Genomic DNA, 20,488 nt, shown 5'->3' with positions numbered 1-20,488 from the left:
TTTAGTTTTCCACAGAGATGACCTCTTGGCCTTCCCAAGTTCTCTCTTGGACTAGAATGGAATTTTCTTCCAGATTTTGAAGCAAATTCAGCTCAGCCATTTTTAAAGCTAAGACTTTTTACTATTTATGAAATTTGGAGGTAGCTGTTTCAGACTTTTTCACCTTTCACATTACTAATGTTTTGTGTTTCTCCCTTCTTGGCTTCTCTTCATGTACAGTTCTGAACATATTGAGCATAGGCTACATATAGGATAGAAACAAACACAATTATTCATTGCTTCTTAGTTCTTAGTCCATCATGGACACCAAGATGCCCAAAGATAAAATCCAAGGCTTGGGTACTGAACGCTTGAAGTCTAGATGGGGACTGAATCCTTCCTGAGGAGATGGGTAAAGACTCCAGCATATACCAGGGTTCTGGGGTGGCCTGTCATGGCCAAACTCTAGTCCAGCTTCTCTTAGCAAGCACATGCACTGGAGAGCAACTAACATTTTGTAATTCTGGCAGAGCTCCAGGCTTTGTTGTAGCACTGGGCTATATCCCAGATGCATCTGTCTCCTCACCTGTATATTCTGCAGTAGCTTTCTGGAAAGACTTTGCATTCCAGCAATCATTGGAGAGATGGCTCTGAGCATGGTCCTGTCCCCAGAGGGCAAGAAATGCCAGGACCTCTGGCTGGATCATGCAAAAATATGGGGCCTGCCTAGTAGAAAAGACTTCAGATATATAAATGTTTTATGAGCCTGAGTCACAGAATGGCCCACCTGGGTGTACTGGCATTTAAAAGGAAGGTGACACTTGGGTAAGATAACCATGAAGCAGTGGAGGGTCCAGAGAGCACAAACAACAGGGCAGCATCATGTAGAGCAGGGGCAGGCAATTATTTCGGGCAGAAGACCACTTACTGAGTTTTGGCAAGCCATGGAGGGCTGCATGACAGCCCAGGGCAGATTAATATTAATTATCTAAAATTTTTAGGGGCCCCACAGGCCAGATAGAATGGCTTGGCGGGTTGCATCTGGCCCGTGGGCCACATTTTGCCCGACCCTCATGTAGAGGTACCTGAGCTCACAGGAGATTTAAGCGTAGGTGGAATTGCTCCACTGTTTGCAGTACCCTGAGCTAGCTCATTCAGAATGAGCTCAGGTGTCCTCATGCTGTATACCTACCCATAAGCAGGCTGATCCAGATGTGAAGCAATGTAGTTGGAGGACTGCCCAAAGCAGGAAAGACAATGCAAAATATGGATGCATCCACACAGGATTATGTGGCTTCCAAAGCAGGTGAATTGATGGGGGATTAGACACCGTGTAAACTGGACAGATAGCTTTTGTTCACAGAAGCAAGGCAGTTTATGCTGTAAAAACTAACAGTATCTCAAAACAACATTCCTGTGCTCTAAGCACGTGGGAGGAAGGGGAGGCATGGGACCTCTTTAGGGTAAGACACTTCAGTAATGTGAAGTGTCCATGATTTCAGTTGACTGCATTAAGGCACCCTGGGCCCAGGTGAGCACAGGATTCAGTTCATATTGGGGGTGCTCAGCACTTCTGAAAATCCAAAGCAAACCTCAGGTGTCTCACATGAGGCTCCTAAGTATGGAGCACCCATGATGTGGAACCTTCTGTGTACAGTCAAAATAGCCGCAAGTTGGGGGTGCAGTGACAGTGATGGTCAGGTGTTATAAATCAACTTGAGAGAGGATCCTTGTCAGCTTCTCCGTCCTATGGCACCAGACTGTTCAGCTGGCCAGGAAGACAGGGGTGATTTTATTTTTTTCTGTGACAAACACAGTGGCTGCTGGGGACTGGATGTGACAGAGCCCTGGGCTGTATCCACTTAGGAGGTTCTTGAATTCAGTCATCTGCATGGTATCTACAAAGCAGAAGACCTACAGAAACTTGCTTTGTATTTTTCACCTCTCTTATCTTAAGCCCATAATGTTTCACAGTTCCTACTGCATTGTCTCCACAGTTTCTGCTAAGGGAAGGCCTGTCTGCATAAAAGAGTTTCTCTGCTTTCCACATTGCAACTGCATTTGCTCCTCACTGGGCACATTCAGATGAGCATGCACCTGCACTTTGTGGCACCTCAAAGGCATGCAAAACACACGTGGCACATGTGAAAAGATTTTCCATGCTGTATATTTGCAGCACAGAGTCAAAATTAGATACCAGGAAATACAGATATCTAAAAAAAAAAAGCAAGACACTGCACATGGCTGCAGCATATGCTGCCCAAAAATGGAGCCTGGCCAGCCAGAACCACACTCTGGCTGCTGGCCAGGCTCTGTGCACCCAGATCACTGCCACTGCAGCTCCAGGAGGCCCCTACGATCCCAGGTAAGGCTGCTGGGGCCAGCCCAAGTGCTAGCTCAGCTTCCCTTACCCGACCTGGGGCAATCTGCCACATGCTAGAGCACGCGTGCAGGGACACTCACCGGGGAAAAATAACAGCAGGACAACTATGTGCCACTGCTATTTGTCCATGGGGAAACACATGTGCGCACTTATCTGGACGTGGCCAATGTGCCATCCCAAAAGCACTAGGCTCATGCAAAACAACAGAGCAGGTGCCTTTGCCCAGCACTCAGCCTAGCCCTTGCAGCAACTGTGTCTCAGAGCACTTTGCATGGCTGGTTTCCCACACACCTCCCACTCCACCCTATCAACAGAACAATGCACCTTGTCTTTTTAGAAGTAGATAGGATTTCAGTGATGAGAGGTGGGTGTGATTGTTTGATGATTTTGCATCCAGGGCTTGGTTGTGAATTACCAACTGTTCTGGCCATGGCTGATAGTCCCTAAGACACTCCAAAAATAATGACACTGGGTAAAAAAAAAAAAAGAAATATTTAAAAAGAGACTAAATGTGTGCATTTAATTTGCCTTGCGTGTCCTGAGCCTCTCAAGCACCCTCACGTCCCAGGGTTGAGCTCTTCTCCACATCGTAACAACTAGTAACATACTTTGCTTAAAGTGAAGGTGGGATTCCTCTACCATCTTACCAGTGCCAGGGTGGCCTAGGACCTTAGAAGCCCTTCTTGCCCTCTCCCTGGCTGGTGCTGGGGACAGGCACACCCAGACCCAGAGATAAAATATCTTGAGGAGCTGGGTCACCACCTTTGCACCTCTCTGAGCCTTTTTTGGCTATGGTAGGATATAAATCTAATAAATAAATATATTTGGTCCTTACTGGGTATTTAGGCTGTACCAGAGTCTGTGTGGTCAGAACAGGAGATAGAGAAGTAAAACGATAGGGTGGGGGCTAAGAAAAAGGGACCAAACTTCTAAAAAGTATTTAAGGGAAGGTGACAAAAGATGCTGGACCAGAAATGATACCCCTCTGAGATCTAAGGTCTGATCAGTCTAAGGAGGAAGCTGCCCTCAAAACTGCCATGAGAGGGTAAATGATGGGGTCTAACGGCTAAGCTGTCAGCGCCATGGCCAGGAGCAGTATTGCCCATGGACCAAAAACCACAACTTAGGTCCCAAAAGTTCTGAGATTGCGTTTAACACCATTAGACATTTTTAAAGTGTTTTTTTTGTTTAATTTACCCAGTGCTTTCTGAGACCCTAGAGCCTTCTCACATCCCCGTACCAAGCTCTTCTCCCCAGCCATGAAACTTGGCAGTTTGTTTGGTTTAAGGGGGAGGTTGGATTCTTCTGCCCTGTTCTCAGACCTTTAGAAGCAGTTTCACTGGGCCCCTATTCTGGCATGGGGACAGCTCAGGCTACACTGTTGTGGCAGAGGTATTTACATGTCTTGCCATCAGGGAGCACAATCACACTGGTAATGGGAGCCCTTGGAAAATAGGGCCAAGCCACCACAAATATGAACTTCGCACTCTGCAGTGCCTCAAAGGCTTTTGAGGTGCTGGCAAACACACATGACACACATGAATTGGTTCACTGCACTGCATATGGGCAGCACAGTGGCAAAACTAGATACCAGGAAATCCCAGGATCTAAAAAAAAGACAGGGAAAAAAAGCAGTGTGCTGCATGTGGCTGCAGCGTGGTGCATGTGGCTGCAGCATGGACCACCCGAAACTGGAACCATACTCCAGTTGCTGGCCAAGTTTCATGTGCCCAAATCACTGCTACAGCAGCCACAGGAAGCTGCCAGGAGCCCAAGTGCTGCCCCAGCCTCCCCAACTCCACCCAGGGCAATTTGCCATGCACCAGATCACACATGCAGGAGCATTCCCTAGAGACAGCTAGCAGCGACCCAAATATGACCTGCTGCTATTTGTCCCCGTGGAAACGCAGGACATCTGGGTGTAAAAAGTCTGCTCTTTGCAAGCATTCAGGGGTTTGAATGGGTGTCAGGAAGGTCCAGGTGTCTCTGCATCAATAGGCTAAAGGGCTGAATGCTCCAAAGCCCAATGCAGTCAGAAGGCTCTTTCCATTGACTTCACCAGGCTTGGGATTAGACCCAGCTTGTCATGGCTGTGTGGGACAGTTCCCTCTTCCCCTTCTGTTCTTTGAGGCTGCATATGGTTTGTCACAATACCAGCCATGTTGTTATATCCTTCCTGCAGGAGCAGTCCTTCCTTCCTGTTTATCCCCCAAGGCCCTCTACACACTGGAGAACACCTAAGGAGCTCAAGGTCCTATTTTTATCTCTGTTGTATTTTTCATGCATGCTCCTGCATCACAGTTGTTTATTACACAGCAGAAACTTGGCAGCACCCATCACAGCAAAACAGTTTCCAGCAAAACTGTTCTCCCCCATTTTCCACTGTGTCAGATTAGGAAAATATAACTCACACCATTCTCCATATAGCAACACCATTATACCCTACAAATTGTCTCAGTCCATGTCCTCCTTTCCATAATCAGGAGGCAGTGACAACTGCTGGTTACTGAGCTCTGATCTACAGAGGAATATTAACAATGCTGGTATTTAACATACTGCCATTAGGTATTATATGCAACACCCCTTAAAATGGACAAGACTTGGAAGTAGATTAGAGCAGGTTCTCAGATATCTGTGATGAGGACCTTATCAGTCCCCAGCTCACCAAGGGTTGCAAACAACAGAAATCCACCAGCTCCATCCTTGTTCTGGTCAGGCAACAGCCTGGCTGGACCAGATGCTCAGATCCTAGCTAACATACAGAGAAGGCAGTAGATGCTAAAGGCCCCTGCACTTCTGCACACAAAGGGCAGAATTCTGATTTCCTTTATGCACTGAAATGGCAGCACTCTAGCCATGTAAGTGACATCTTTGGCATGTATGCACAGGTAGTAATTCTATTTCCCTTGGAATATGGGCATGTAAAGGTAGACTGAGCAAGTATAGTAGGCTAAGCATTAATTTGGCACAGACACAGTTGTGCCTGTTTTGGACATGCACCTGCATTTAAATCACAAAAACACAGCCAGCCAGAAACCTGTGTCTAGCAGGTGTTAGATTCCAAAGGAGGAGGAAAATGCACTCCTGTGTCTTAGTCCCCACAGTTGAGTGGTTAGGTCACTTGACCAGGCAGTAAAAGACCCAAGTTCTAGGCCTAACTCACTAAGAGAAGGCTTGAATCTGAATTTACTTTGACTGCCTAGCATAGTGGCCTAAGCACCATGTCACAGGTTGGGTATCCCCCTAGTACGCATTCTGGCAGCTTTTTTGAAGCTGGACTCCTTACCAGCCATGAGAAGGAGATATACAGCCAAGAGGACAAGAACAGGTGGAAGGTATGTGGCTCAGTGAAATGGACACTGGCCTGGAAAAGAACAGGCCTTGATTTTTAACATGTCCCTAGTGGTTTGAGGCTTCCCCACTGCATTCCTCTCCTTCCATTTTACCCAATGACTAGTACAGGCAGAACACAGTGGCACAGCCTCAAAAGGCATGCAAGAAAGGGCTTTTTGTGATGCATAGCCCATGATGTTGTGGTATGTACTAGGAAGCTGGAGAGATGCAGGTCCAAGCCACCTGACAGGGGCTAGAACCCAGGTCTCCAGCTCCCTGATGAGTACCTGAGCCACTCGACAACCTCCCATCATTTTTCCAGAACTTAGGCTCAGGTACATGAGCATGTACCCAGACAGTGTATAGCCTTACTGTACACACGTAAGCATCTACTGCATAAATCCAGGGCCAAAACACCTGGGTAAGTGACTAGAAATCTGCCACTTAGACATACAAAGGGGAAGAAATTTCTGCCCAAAGCCACAATAGAATGAGTGGCTGGAAGACACATACAATGTATTCAGACAAGTAGGGTGCAGATTTTTCACAAAGAGGAAAATTAACCATTGAAAACACAGACCTGGGGAAGTGGTGTTTTCTCTATCACTTAGGACTAGGGCTTGGTTTAAATCACAGACCCAGCTCACAGTGCAGCGACTCCTTTAATCTTGGAGTTCACCTCACACGTTCTCTGCTACTGATTGGCAGAGGGACCCCATTGGCCCCGCCGCTCACTCCTGATGGCCAGGAGGCCAAAACCGTGGTTTTCAATATGCCCCAGTTTTTGCCTCCCATCTGGTCAGCAGCAAGCAGCAGGAGGCAAAAACTGGGGCATATTTAAAACTGCGGTTTTCGCCACCCAGCTATCAGGAGCAAGGGGGAAGTGATGGGGCTGGTGGGACCCCTCTAACAATCAGCAGTGGAGGGGTGTGCAGACGGAACTCCAAGCCGCCATGCTGCAAGCTGGGCCTGCGGTTTAAACCAGGCTCTACTTATGACATTTAGATCAAGATCAAATGCCTCTTTGAAAGAAGCTCTCTAAGTGACCTGCTGGTTCTGGCCTGGATGCAGGATTTGCTGGTGAGAGTCTCCACCCTGGGTTAGGCAGTGGATCAGGTGAAATGATTGCAATGGTCTCTCCTGTCTTTAAGCTGCACAGATCCATGAATCCAAGGTTAGGCATGTTGTGGTTGTGTATGTCTGGATTCAGGAGGCTTGTGTTGGTATCAGAAATGACAGGTCTTTAAAATCTACTCCCCTTTGAGCCAAGAGACCAACTTCTGTTACTTGAGCCCCGTTTCCTTTTCTCATGCTGGCTCTTGCTCCTGCTCCCTTCCAAAGGAAGGGAAGAAGGTGCAATTGTCCTGCCAGTCTGTCATCACCCCATCCACATTAGCTACAGTTGCTTTAACTTGGACTGGGGACAAGATGTGACTGGAACACCCAAGGTCTCTCATTACACTGTTCTCTGTAAGCTCTAAAAACAATGAGCTCTAGAGCTCATTTAGACTTGTAGAACTGATACTTAAGGGAAAAAACTGATCCACGTCTTCAAGTGACTGAAGTCTATAAAATCCCCTCGACAGTGCCCCTTTTACCATGCCTTCCAGCTCTTTCCCTTTTATTCATAGCTTGGTGGTAATTTAAGTCTCCATTTGGAATAAGTCTTGAGTCACGAAGGCTTCATGATAAACCTACACTCATCTCCAAGAACTCTGAGGGCAACCTAGCCCAAACACAGAGACTCATTCCCTGAGGAGCTGCATTTGGCTTTAGAGGTATTTCAGTCTTGGTACTACTAACCACTGAAATGCAGTTTGTGACTCACAGGAAACTCAAAACCCTGTGGACTGGACTGAATGCCCCCTTTTCCTGAGAATAAATGGAAATTAAGGGTCATTATAACGTGTGGTAAATCCATTTGAATTAGAGTTCCCACTACACCAGCCCAATGTGGTGGAAAGACAAGGGGCTCTATTGTTCCCCCAAGCCAAGGAGAGAAGACCTTCTCCCTCAGCTTTTGATGGAAGAGGAGTTATGTCCCCCTGCATTTTAAATTCAAGTGATTAAACTATCATAGGACTTTGTGCTTTCAGGAGAATTTTGTCACCAAGCCCAGCACACACACCTGAATTATATTTAAGTGACTGTAACACTGAACTATTAGTACTGAGAGGAAAAAGGAAATGATGAAGCAAGAGGCTAAGAAATGACTGACCCCACATGCCAGAGGGACAGCTGACAAGCAGGTAGCTGAACAATGGTACTGGTACTTGACTTCATAAAGTAGTTCTTGAGATAAGAGGGGACCAAAAGTCTAGTCGCCCGAGGAGAAACATTTCTGATAGGCCAGGGAAAGGATGGAGCTCTAGAGGGAAATGCTGAGAGAATGCAGAGCAAATTGAATGTGGAGAAAAAAAAGAGAAATGAAAAGACCAATATTATCAAGGAAGGAAGAATGAAAAGGCAAGAAGTAATTCCAAAGGAACTAGGGAAAGAGTGAAAAGAAGGCAAGGTTCTTGAGGGACAAGGGAGAGAACAGACAAGTAGAATGAATCATGATCATGATGATTTATAAAGTTTTCAGTGGTAAGAGGAACAATGGGGTAGAAACAGTATCCTCATGTAACGAGCAGGACTCCCTGGGAGCACAGCTGCTCAGCATTTAGCCTGCCTTGGAGTTTAATAAACAGTGGTGGAGCACACAACAGTGAGAATTTAAGAGAAGGAAGACTAGGGAAGAAGCAAGTTAAAACACAGGTGTCAGAGGCCAAGTTCGGTGTCCAGAATAGGATTAATAGCAGTGCTACAAAGGTGAGATTCAAGCCAAGTTCTATAGACCTCAGCAGGGCCAAGGTTATTCATGCCTTAGGTTATCAAGGGAATTTGGGGACCCTGGAAGTCATGGTCAGAACACCTGGAGGCAAGGTGACAGCCCACAGCACTGAGAGACCCAGGGTACTGGCTTCATTAGCTCCAGCAGTGGGAATGGTATGGGAATGGATAGCACTGGGGTTTGGCTGGAAGTGCCATAGAGAAAGGCAATTAGTGCCTGCCAAGGGTTCAGCCCGTCACACGACATTTATGCACATTGCCTGCATGCCCCCCGCCCCGTTCCTGTCACATATGCAGGGCAGCATGCATCAAGTGAAGAACTGCTTCCTGCACCTGGGGGAAGCTGCTGTGACAGATTTTATGCAGCCTGTTCCTCCCCTTTTTGCTCCCCACTGGTGATGGAGGTGGGGCAACTGAAACAGGGAGAGGGGTTGAAAGGAGGCAACTCAAGGAGCTCCAGGTTCCCTGCTGTGTCCTGCTTTTTGCCTCCCCCACAGCACCCCTCCCTTTGGACTCCCTCACCAAGTAACATTCCCCTCCCAGTTACCCCAATCCCAGGGGTCTGAGGTAGCAGTGTCAAGAAATGTCACACATGACACAGCCACAGTTGGCTACCCAGGGGATCATGGGAGATCAGAAGACACTTTCTTACGTGTCAAAATTTTCAACATGGTCTGACTAGCAAACCTGCTCAGTAAGGAGGAATGATGTAGTGCAGCCAGAAGAGCTGATCTGAGCCATTTATAAAGGGAACAACGTATCTGAGAACAGCACTACATCAGAAGACCTCTGGCCAACAGCTCCAATACTATGGAGCAGGATGAAAGTTGGGCACAGTACAAACGAGGAACTGCATATAGCTACACTGTGACTCCACAGTCCAGCCCCTAGGAAAGGCAGCATGCAGATACACTGTGCCTGGCACAGGGCAGGGAGTGAAGCTTGACTTTGGGAGTCAGTTTGGTTCCCACTCACCCCAAAAGAAGAGTCACCTCCACTAGCCCTTTTGGTCCCAGGCATCAGCTCCAGTGCACTATCTGCCTTCTGGGTTCCACCTACATCCCACCCATTTTCAGCCACCTGGGCATGAGAAGCAACAGCAGTCTGGCAAGAGCTGCTCTCCAGTGATGTGGGCAGTTCTTGCAGGAAAACCAGAAGACTCCTTTTTCCTTACAACTATGTGCAGCTACACAACTGAACTCCCAGCTGAGGCCTGAAATAAAAAGTGGGTACAAGCAACTGGGCTGAGATTTAACATAAGTAACTGTGGAGAGAACACATGCAAGGAAGAAGATAAAATACACCCTTTGACCAAAAGAAGCAATGGTAAGAAATCACTGCTAGAGAGATACTGAGCAAGAGATGAGAAAAGAATCTCCAGCGTAAGGCTGCCGTGATACACAGGTATCCTATATCTAAACGAACTGTCGCTATGAGAGCATGTCCCTGGCATCCAGTGCAAGTCGACTCTCCCTACTTAGATATCTAGCAGACAGCAGTTTTGATCCTTGCAAAGGTAGCTGAACTAGTAGCTGGAGGGCTGTGACACATTGCAATCACTGTTTGCAAACAGTTAATGTTCAAATAGTCAACATTTGATATTCATTACTTGTGCTTTGGGATTGGTCACCTGAGTCACATGGCTTTGGTTCAGCCCCATGATTGGATAACTATTTTAAACACTAATGAATGACAAATAACAAACTTTCATTACAGATTTTCAGATAAAGGATAGTCCTGCATACATCTAAGCATTTGGGGATCTGCCATTCTAGTGTTTGTATCAATCAGTGTGATGCCCTCTGAAAAAGCCTGGGCTTATGGGTAACGCATGAAACTAGGTCTCTAGACATCTACGTTCAATTCTGAGCTCTGAGACAAACTTCTTGTGTGATACCAGAGAGGCGGCATAAGGAATCCTACCTTTCAGAGGTGCTGTGAACAGAGCCACAAATGTCTGTCACCTACTTGGGTCCTGGAGAAATGGGGATTTAGAAGTGAGGACAAGTGGTCTCACGGAGTCTGATGAGACACTCACTCCCATTTTCAAGAACAGAGAGGAAGCTCTCCGTTTCAGGCTCTTGTCATCCAGATGGCTGGCTTTGCATGTGGCATCTGCAGGGATGTGGGTGTCCTCTGTAACTCTCTTGCGCCTCTTCATGGGTGAAAGTGTGCCACATTCCTCACCCCAGCCGTTATACCTGCTATGTACAGAAAACAAAGGCACTGAGCAGTCAGGCAAAAGAGGATCCAGCCTGTCAAGGCTTATCCCCTGGCCCTAGGCCCTCACCTGCACTGCTGAACACATGGGGATCTTGGAGGGCAAATGCTGTTTGTATGATCTGAGCAGGCCCAGTAGGGTCACCCTGGGATGCTGCTGCCTGAGACAGGGGTGTGGAGTAGATGACCTCTGCCTCTCTTTGACTGACCGTGAGTGAGACCTGAAGGGCCGAGGGCTTTCCTTCCTTCTCTCTGTTGCACCCCACCAGGCACCCCTGCCCAGCAGGCATCGGGGCTCATCTCCGCCTTCCCGGCGGTGGCCGCCCCCGCGGGCCGCTGCTGCTGTAGCTGAGGTGGCCCCGGGGCCCAGCCCCTGCCCGTATGTGCGCGACACCCCTGCGGCGCCGGGGGCCGTGGGGGGAGCCCTGCGCGGGGCGGGGGCGGGCTGAGCGCCATCCCCGCGCCCGTCCCGCGGGGGAGGCGCCCCGGCCACGGCCACATGACCGGGCGGGCCGGGAGCCAGGCCGCGCGGCTCCTACAAATGCAGCCCCCCGCGCGAGCGGGCGCAGTCGCTCCCGCAGCAGCCGCCTGGCGGACCCGGCCCGGCTCCTGCCCACACCGCGCCGACGCGCAGGCAGCGGCAGCCCGAGCGGTGCAGGCGGACCATGGGCATGCGGCGCTGGCTGCTGGCGCTGCTGCTGCTCTGGCTCGCCGTCAGCGCGGGCTGCGGAGGTGAGTCGCCGCCGGGGCCCCCGCCCGCCGGGCACTTGTTGCGCAGCGGGCGGCGGCCCGGGACACCTGCGTCAGGTAGCGGAGCCGCCGCCCCGCCCCGCCCCGCCCCGCCCCGCTCTCTCGGCCCAGCCTTGCCGCCGCAGGCCTGTCCTGGCGCGGGGCCCGGCCTGAAGGACGGCGGGACACCCGGGGCCGCTGGCACCGCGCGGGGAAGGGGCGGGGCGGGGCGGGGGCGGGGGCTGCGGGCCCGGCGCAGCCGGCGGTCCGGGCCCTGCGGCGGGAACCTGTTGCGGAGCCCCGGCCCCGGCCCCGGCGCCCTGACCCCGCAGGCGGGCTCCGAGCAGCCTGCAGCTCCGGAGCTAGTCCAGCCCCGAGCCGCCCGACAGCGCAGGCTTGAGGCAGCCCTTGGGGGGGCCAGGCACTGGGGCTGGTGCTCGGGCGCGGGGGCACGGGCACGTGCTGCCTGGAGGTGCCCGGAGCTCGCACCTATGCGGGGGGTGAAACCAGCCCCTGGAGGCAGAGGGTTAAAGGGACCCTGTAGCCCCTTGGAGACCTACCTTGAAGGCATGGGGTAGTCCACTGGAGACATGCTGTTTGGTGCTCTTGAGCCAGGGAGGGGAGATGGGGAGACGCACACCTGATCCTGAGTGTTAGGGGTCCCCCTGACAGAGCTGCTGCCCACAGTGACTTGCAGTCAAGGCCAGTCTCTTATAGGCACAGCTTGGGGCTTGGCTCACTCCTGAGACGGACAGTCACCACACCAGGCAATCACCTACAGGTCCCAGTTGAGTCTGGTCTGTAGTAAGGGGTGCTGTGCTCACTGTCAGCCTGGTGACACTAGTTGTTAAACTGGCTCCCACTCAATTGTGTCTGCTGGCAGCTGCCACTTGCCAGGTACTGCCAGGATTGCCTGAGTAGCTGGGATCCTGTAGCTTCTGGCTTTCTGGCCCCAGGCTGAAGGTGGGTCACAGAGGCTATCTGGGACTCATTCAGTAATGTTGCCCCCTAAGTTTTAAGCCAGCCTTCCAGTGCAGTCTGATGCCTTCTACTTCCATTTCCCCTTATTCCCCCAACCTACCAGAACAGTGGAGGGGGCACCTGGGAAATGCCTGGAGTAGAAGCAAGGAGTACCAGCTCTATTCAGCCACTAAGATGCTTCAAGCACCTGTAGTTTAACTAATGTTGAGCCTGGAGGAAGCTGCCATAGTGCCAGTCAAGCAGAGGGACATCTGCGTCTCTAGAGCAGAAAAGTAGGCAGCATTAGGGTAGTAGCTTCCCTAAGCATGGATGTGTAATGTGTACAGCCCAACCTTGTAAAGGCCCTGCCCAGCTGAACATCCACTCGCCTGCCACACTCCATGCTTGCCTTGTATGTCTCAGCCACCTGTTCTGGTCAAAAGGACAAGAGTTAAGCTGTCTGGGAAAGAGACTGTCATCCACTATGAGCAGTGCCTGGGATGATGACCTGACAGGCCTCTTGGCACTACTGCCATGTAACCTAACTAAGTGCTAGGGACCATACAGCATCAAGGGAGAGTGAAGCAAGTGGACAACAGGTGAATGCCCTTAGCTGTCCCATGGAAGGATGGGGTTATGGAGAGGGCAGAGAGTCCAAGAGGAAAGGCTGTTGCTGATGCGTACAGCATGGTGAAGGTTCTGAGTGAACCGGAGCAGCCAGAATGCATGCATGGTAGCCCAGCCCAAGGGAGAACTGGGCACACTGCGGAACCAAAGCCTCCATCTGCTGGGGTGGGAGGTTGGAATCAACCCACAGCTGTAGGGTGGTTGACTTCTGAAAATACCCCATGAGGAACATCTTTCCATACTGCTTCTGCCTGATGGGCAGTAAGTGCTGGGAGGGACTTTTCTTTCCTCCTTGTTTCAGGAGAAGATTCTGAGGGATACTGTTGCTGCTCTATACAAAAGACCCTCGTGAGTGAAACCAAAATGGTTGTTAGTATTGCATGCAGCTAAATTAGCCTTGGACAGCACCTACTTGCAGGAATTGCAGGGAAAGCAGCTCATGCAAATGCCTGCTTCAGGCCTCCTGCTGTCCAGTTCTCTGTTCCCAGAGACTAGCCTGGACTTCCCTTGTCTCTTAGGAGAAGGCATTTCCCCCACTACACACATTGGAGATGATTGTGTTGCTAACAAAGATTAAAAGATTGTTCCCACTCTTAATTTTGCCAGGGAGGTGCTTTGAGACTGCGTTTTTCTACTCTGCCCCAGTCCCAGCTCTGAGTGCCAGAGTCCTGTCCTTCCAAGAACAGCTCTTTGTAGTGTCCATGCTGTACCATATAGTGACAGCAAGGCTTTGCTAAGCAGGCTGGTGGCTATGGTGCTGGGGTGCCTTCCTAAATGCTTTGATGTGGGGGTCATAGTCTTTTGCAGAACAGAAGACCAGGACTCCAGGGCTACAGCTCCAGGACCCCTTCCCCCGCCCCTCCCCTTCCTCCCCTGCAAACCATCCAGCCATAAAGGAGAAAGTAGGGTTAAGGCTGGGGAGCGGGGTGGGCGGTAAGTCATGACATGCCCCAAAGTAGCCTGCCTTAGCTGCCTCTGAGTGCTAGAGGATCCCAGCAACAGAGTGGATGTAGAACTGGTGCCGTGTGTCTGATGCTTCCAGCAGAGCCCTGGGAAGCTGACTCCAGAGCTGCTCTGAGATGCATTAGTAGGACAGGGGCTGTACCTGGCTGCTGAGGTGTAAGCAGTGTCCTAGCCCCCTCCTGTGGCCATAGCAGCTAGTGTGTGGCAAGGACTATGCAGAGCTGACCTGGGGAGCATGGGGGTTAATCAGCACCTCTCCGATAGTGCCTTGTTGACAGGAATTTGATATCCCCCCCCTTGTGCAGCACAGACAAAGCGCTTTTCATGGTGATAACAAACCTCATCCTGTCAGCACAACAGTCTGGAGAGAAGAGCAAAACAACAGCACATGAAAGAGGGCAGAGTGCTGTCTCTGCCACTGGGAGCTGGTGTGTTCCCCAGCCTTTGAGCATACAGGCTGTGGAGCTGTATGGGGGCTGGGACCAGGGGCCCCTCTGCTTCACTTGCAGATCCATGGCAGCAGCTCCCCACAGACCCATCTCTAGGAGGAGCCCTAGTTCCATGTTTCCCTTTCTGCTGATGGATGCCCTGGTGTGACAGCAATGGCCAGAGGCTGTTTTAGCAGAGCAGGGCAGTATAGGCTGCCTTCCCCTTACACCAGGTCCATGCTGAGGATGTGGAGGTGAGAGGGCAGTGTTGTGATCCTACCCAAGATTCCCAGGGTACGTGGAGTTTGCTCTAGCCCTTTTTCTGTATGCTCCACCCACATGGAACTGCATCCCAGCCTAGGACCCCTATCTAATTATAGCTTTGTGACTTCTGTAGGGGATCTGGGGCAGCACAGAATCTGTAAGGAAGAGACTTATTGGAATTCTGGGCATTTTTGAACTAACAATAGTTTTTCAGCATAATGGAATGCAGCAGAAGTATAGGTGGTGAATGGGGGAAAGGAGCCGAGCCAAATCCAGCACTACAGTATTTGCTGTAACGGGTATAAATGTTGACTCCACCCCAAGAACTCCTGAGACTTCATAGTGTGGTAGACATTCCCAATCCCTGCACATGTGAAGTGAGGTCTGTGCAGGGCAAGGAGGTGTGTGACAGGTGGGGAGTGAGAGGGGAAGACGGCATGTAGGTGACTAGTGGTGAGAGCAGAGGTAGGGGTGGTCCTGTATGAGGTGAGAGATGCTAGGTTCTTGAGCTGTCTGCCTCAAAGTGCAGAGGGTGGTTCTTAGGAGAGGATTTGGTAGCTGGGCTGCCTGGCACAGGCTGGTTATAGCTACTAGTTAGGGTAGGGACAGCTGCAGGCTAGGTAGAGGAATGGCATCCAGAGCACAGGAGTTTTGGCACAGTGTGGGCTTGGGGCTGCTTCTCTGTCCACTCCAGGGACATCCAGATCAGTGACTTCTGCCATGAATTGTCTCTGTGGACACAGTGCCAGAAGCTGCAGGTGACCTGGGTGGATTACTTCAGAAAGCTCTGCACTGCTGATTGGCTCCTGCTGTGGCTAATTCAGGAAACTGGCTGTATGGTGTGGGCCCATACCCACCACCACTCTGTTCACCTTTCCTCAGGCAGCAGGTGGTTGCTGCCGCTTGAGACTCCTTTGCTCTTCCTGTACAAATCCATTCTCCTGGCCCTGTCAAGGAAATCAGCATGAGAAGGAGAGAGGAAACAGCAGGTGCCATTCCTGTGTGTTTGACAGCGTGGGGCAGGGAGCTAGAAAAATAAATAGGAAATGATGCTGCTCCGCTTCATTGTGGGTAGATGTGTGTGTGGATAGTGACATGGGGGAGAGAGGAATGTGTGGCACTGATGGGGTTAAACAGTGCAACAAAGTTTGGAGTCCACAGTGGGGATATCCAAAAATATCTACCTAGTGTGATTGCAAGATGCATCCTCAGGAAGAAGGAAGTGAGCTGACCTCTGAGGGACTGTAGATTCGCTCCCCACCCTGGGCAGGAGGGCTGAGCTTCCTGGAGTGGAGTCCTTTCCCAGAGGAGAGACCCTCTGCAGTGGCTAGGGGAGCTGGCCTCAAGAGCAACGATACTCAGCTAGTTCTGAGGGGGACCAGACTGGCCCCTTCCAGCTCTCCCTGTAGAAGACTCCAGGCTTTGCTTATGGGGGCCATGGGGACCTGCCGTGTGCAGACTGAGGTGTCCCAGCTAACACACTGCCTCCTGTTCCCAGGGCCCCTGGCTGAGGCACCAGATGGAAAGGATCCTGAGGAGGGGAACATCCGTAACCTGGTGTACCCCAGAGGGGCACGGAATGGAGCAGGACACCGGCAGAATGGCTGGCGAAAGTACCGGCGGCCAAGACCTCGTCTCTCCCACAAGGGCCCCATGCCTTTCTAACACGGGTAGCAAGAGCCTTACAAAGCAGACTTGGAGGGGAAATGGAGGAGCCATATGGGATTGCTTCAACAGCTGTGGTAGCTCCACTGTGTGGGAGGGCACATCTAGGGAAATGCAAGTGGGTGAGGGAGCTCCAGCACTAGAAGAGAACAACTGGAGCAGAGCATAGCTGTTCGAGCCCCAGGCTGTCTTCTCCCATGCAACACTGGGTCTGGGGTGGGATGTGAACCTCCCTAAAAGCAGTTGTCATGAGTGCAGGGTAGGGTGTGGACAGAAGCGTATTTGGTGGGTGCAAGGTGTCTGTTCAGGATGCTTATAGCTACCAGGGATTGCACTAGAGGGAATGGGCTGCCCTGAGGTAGCCTCTATGCCCTGAGACTACTGAGGTGTCTGTTCTGGAGGACGGAGCTCCCTGGGTAACAGCCATTTGCTTTGTCAAATAGCAAAGTTGAATGGGACTTCTGCTGCTTTGGGGATGGGCTTTGGGTATAGGCCCTGTGGGAGGTGGAGAACTGGGCTGGAATACTGTGCCCCTTGCACTGGGTTCCTCTTCGTACAGATCCAGAAGTGGGCTGGACTGGGGAGGTGGCAGGGCAGGATAGCTGGGACTATGGCTCCTATACTGGGAGACTCCTTGACTCTCTTCTTGCTTCCATTTGCAGGGTTGCTTCTGCCTCCCCCTACCCTCCTGAGGCCCATCACAGTTGTCCTCCCTGCTTCATAGACTGGTTTGCTTGTCTTGGAGCCCTGAGTATGGGAACTTCAACCTGCTGATGTGTGCAGTCCTCTCCTGATTGCCAGTTTGCCCATGTAGCTGTTCTATCTGGAGTTGTCAGCACCATGAAACTCTGCCCCCTACTCCCACCCCCCTCAAATGCATATATGTGAGCTGCTTGATGGGGCAGGCATTCCTGTCTCCTCTGAAGATTCATTGCCCAGATAGTGCAGCAGAGGGACATCTCTCTCTTTCCCCTGCTGCTTGCTGGGGAGGTTCCCTGCCTTGCTCAGACCCCTGCAACGGAGCACCACCCTATGATCCTCTGATTATGTAAGCACTTACAGCCTCTTCTTAAAAAGCTGCCCTTGCTTCTGTGCCTTGCTCTTTAGGCTGGCAGAGCCTTGGGTGGAGGAGCCTGCAACTGCATTGGGGATGGCTTCATTGCTGCAGCTCTGAAGGTAGCTCATAGTAGAGGTGGGGGTTTTGGCTGACAGGAGAAGGCCATTGAGGCTGAGGAGCATTTCTATCAGATGGAGAAACCCCTTATGGGTTCCAAGGAATGGCTTTTTGTTCCATCCTGACTGAGCTGTACACACTTGTCTAAATGTGCTGTCAAGTAACTGTTCAGCTTGTTGGGTCTATTTATTCTTATGGTGCTACGCCAGCACCAGTGTCATTGAAAGCCACCTCCCCTCTTTTCCCCTTCTCCCTCCCCCCACCTCAGGTTAGAGAACAAGTCAGGGTTTGGTGTCAGAGACTGAGTGGGAGGAGCAAGCAGTCAGGTCAGTGGTTTGCACCAACTCTTCTGGGTCACTGGAGACAGGGATGTGATGAGCCCTACGCAGTGACCAGGCTGTGGAGTACTCTAGACTCCTTGGGGTACAGCCTCACAGAGCTTGGAGTGTTTTCCCACTGCCACGTGGCTCTGCCTGTGCTGTGTGATACTGTATGTGATGGGAGGGAGTGAAGGATTAGTCCCTTTAAAAGGGGCCTTCCTCTGGGCACTGCACCAGAGCATAGGAAGCTTTGCATCCTTGTCACTTGGGATTCCAGGACCCTGCCTTGTGCTGCTGCAGTATGATGCTGGCCCTGGAACCCTTGTCCCTGCACAAGGGGTGGAACAAGGTTTCTCAAGGGAGAGGAGATCTGGAGTGGACACTGGCTAATCCAGCAAGGAGCTTGCTGCCCCGACTTCCTTGTTTAGGAGTGTCTTCCCCTTTGGGATCTCAGTTCCAATCACTCTGAAGTCACTCAAGGGCCATGGAATTGAGTGAGTGAGAGTGGCATGGCCCAGTGGAGCATGGGTATGCCAAGCAGGGAAAAAGCTGGCTCTTGAGTAATGTTTCAGGTGGCTGTCAATGATTCTTTGTATAATACTAATTTATACCAAGTGGGAATGCCTTACTCCGTACAACTGTTCCCTGTTGGTAACTGTCTTCTGTATTTGTAAAGATTGTTCTGTGTAAATACATCTTTATAATAAAGAATTATGATGTCAATAAGCCCTTATTTCTGGAGGTGCAGACAATATTTATTTCTTTCCCTGTGTGGGAAGGGCACGTGAATGTGAGAGACCCCTTGCAGTATGGCTGGACCTTCCTACCTTGCTTCCCCTTTCTAGACTTATGGCTCCTTACAGATATTAAAAAACACAACAAAAAAACCCTGGACTTTTAAACTCAGCATGCTTCCACACCAAGCGTAGCTCATACCCAGAAGAGGCAGTATAGTAGTTGGACCCAGCTTACCCAACATATGTATAGATCAGACACTCTAGTGGGGTTTTTTTGGCATTTTTAAAATCAAATAACTCATTGAATCGGCTATTTGATAAAAGTTCCAAAAGGCACTGCTGAAGTGCCCAATCTATACAAACGTTGCAGAGCTGGGTCCAACTAAGACACTGTTTCCAGTAAAGGAAGTTTTTTTTGGTTTTTAATGTCTGTAAGCAGATCTATGTGCTGGGAAAGCAATAGCTAAACAATGGTAGGTCAGTGCCCTTCCCATTTTGGAGGGGGAATTGTGATCCAATATTAGAGTAAGACCTAGAGAGAGCCAGACCAGGAAGATGCATTCTCTCCCAGAATTTGCTTAGGCTATTGCCAAAGCTGTTAGTAGGTGCAGAAGAAGCATGGAGTCTAGGCCCTCTCTGTATGCAGTGAGTAGCAGGCTGCAGGTGGTACGTTGTCCTTGCCTGACTTGGTCATGCTGCAGCCTGCAGCCCTACAGTACATAGATTGTTTCATCAGGAAGCCCTCTAATTGAATTAGCAGGGTTAGCCTAGAAGCCAATACAGTGCAGTAGATCACGTTCTTTGAACCCAGGCATGGAACTAGCTCTCTGATGCCCAATATGATCCAGGGCTCTGGCCTGACTTGTTTTGTCTTGGTTTCCATCCTGGAGCTGTTCTAATGGTACAGGAAACCTGAGGAAGAGAAAGCTGATACAACATGTACGGGTGCACTCAAGTACCTGTGTGTACTAGTCTGGAGAAAAGTAACAGGAAGGTTTGCAAGGGTTGTTGCCAAAGCTGGGCAAAGTTATGTACAGAACACTGCATGCCCACCTTTAATGCAAGACACTTTCAGAGGTAAAAGTGCAAAATCTCCATGTAGATTGGGGGGGGGGAAGTATGCCTCCACTATAGGTTTGTGTGGGTATACATCATACCTAGAAAGCAGCAGGTTTCCTTTCCCCAGACCATGATACCATGCTTATGGGGGACCCTGCTAATGATTGCCTCTTTAGAGCATTAGTGGAGCCTTGCTGCCCAGAAGCACACAGTCTCCAGTACCCCTTCATCTCAGAAAAGGATTGCCTCACCACCTTGCCTCCAGAAGAGCTCTACCTAGGGAAGTCAGGAGTGCAGTGCAAAATTGCATCGAGGGTGAAAGAGATGGCCCCAGACCTTGTGTAAGGCAGAGGTGTAAGAACAGGCGTAGCCACCTACTGTTTTTTTTACTAGTGGGTGCTTGCAGGCATAAGAGAAAAAAAAACAACCCCAAAAACCCACCACTATATTTTTAACTCTGCGCCCATACTGAACCCCGCCCAGGCCCAGAAGAGGCAGCACATTACTTCTACCTGGCTCTGCAGTGTCTGTAAGGATTAGGCACTTTAGTAGGGCTTTTTTGGCATTTTTATCAAATAGCTGATTCAAACAGCTTTAGATGAAAGTGCCAAAAAGCCCCAATGAAGCACCTGATCCTTACAGATGCTGCAGAGCCAATTGAAGTCACATGCTCCTTCTTCCGGTAAAGTGCTTTTTTTTAAACATCTGCAAGTGGCTCTGGTGGACATTGAGCACCCGCTAATTTTTTTTTGGCGGGGGTTCCTGAGCCCCAAAATGCCCACAGAGTTGGCGCCTATGAGAACAGGGAGCTG

The 20,488-nt window shown here is 50.5% G+C and overlaps 1 protein-coding gene and 1 long non-coding RNA gene across 3 annotated transcripts in view; one reads left to right on the top strand and one right to left on the bottom strand.

The window, feature by feature from the left end:
- Window positions 1–11,178, bottom strand: part of LOC109281812 (uncharacterized) — a 42,354-nt gene extending 31,176 nt beyond the window's left edge. The window contains exons 1-2 of one of the 2 annotated variants that reach the window (XR_002088595.2): window positions 10,821–11,178; window positions 10,454–10,734 (exon numbers count right to left, since the gene is read on the bottom strand). This is a non-coding gene — a long non-coding RNA (uncharacterized LOC109281812). The remainder of the gene's footprint in view (window positions 1–10,453; window positions 10,735–10,820) is intronic. The other variant, XR_002088594.2, reaches the window with a different exon arrangement.
- A 136-nt stretch (window positions 11,179–11,314) lies between these two features.
- Window positions 11,315–18,613, top strand: APLN (apelin). The gene is made up of 3 exons (XM_014609951.3): window positions 11,315–11,482; window positions 16,220–16,391; window positions 17,049–18,613. Exons 1-2 carry the CDS (start codon window positions 11,416–11,418, stop codon window positions 16,384–16,386), a joined length of 234 nt encoding a protein of 77 aa, XP_014465437.2. The 5' UTR covers window positions 11,315–11,415; the 3' UTR covers window positions 16,387–16,391; window positions 17,049–18,613.
- Window positions 18,614–20,488: the final 1,875 nt, after the last annotated feature.

The sequence above is a fragment of the Alligator mississippiensis genome, chromosome 8 (assembly GCF_030867095.1).
Source record: "Alligator mississippiensis isolate rAllMis1 chromosome 8, rAllMis1, whole genome shotgun sequence".
Classification (NCBI taxonomy): domain Eukaryota; kingdom Metazoa; phylum Chordata; order Crocodylia; family Alligatoridae; genus Alligator; species Alligator mississippiensis.
The sequence above is the reverse complement of the archived record's forward strand: the minus strand, read 5'-3'. Positions and strand labels throughout refer to the sequence as shown.

Excerpts from the sequence above, each read along its gene's own strand:
- APLN (XM_014609951.3), top strand. The coding sequence starts at position 11,416 with ATGGGCATGCGGCGCTGGCTGCTGGCGCTGCTGCTGCTCTGGCTCGCC. Across the intron at positions 11,483-16,219 it reads CGTCAGCGCGGGCTGCGGAG|GGCCCCTGGCTGAGGCACCA; the intron begins GTGAGTCGCCGC and ends TCCTGTTCCCAG.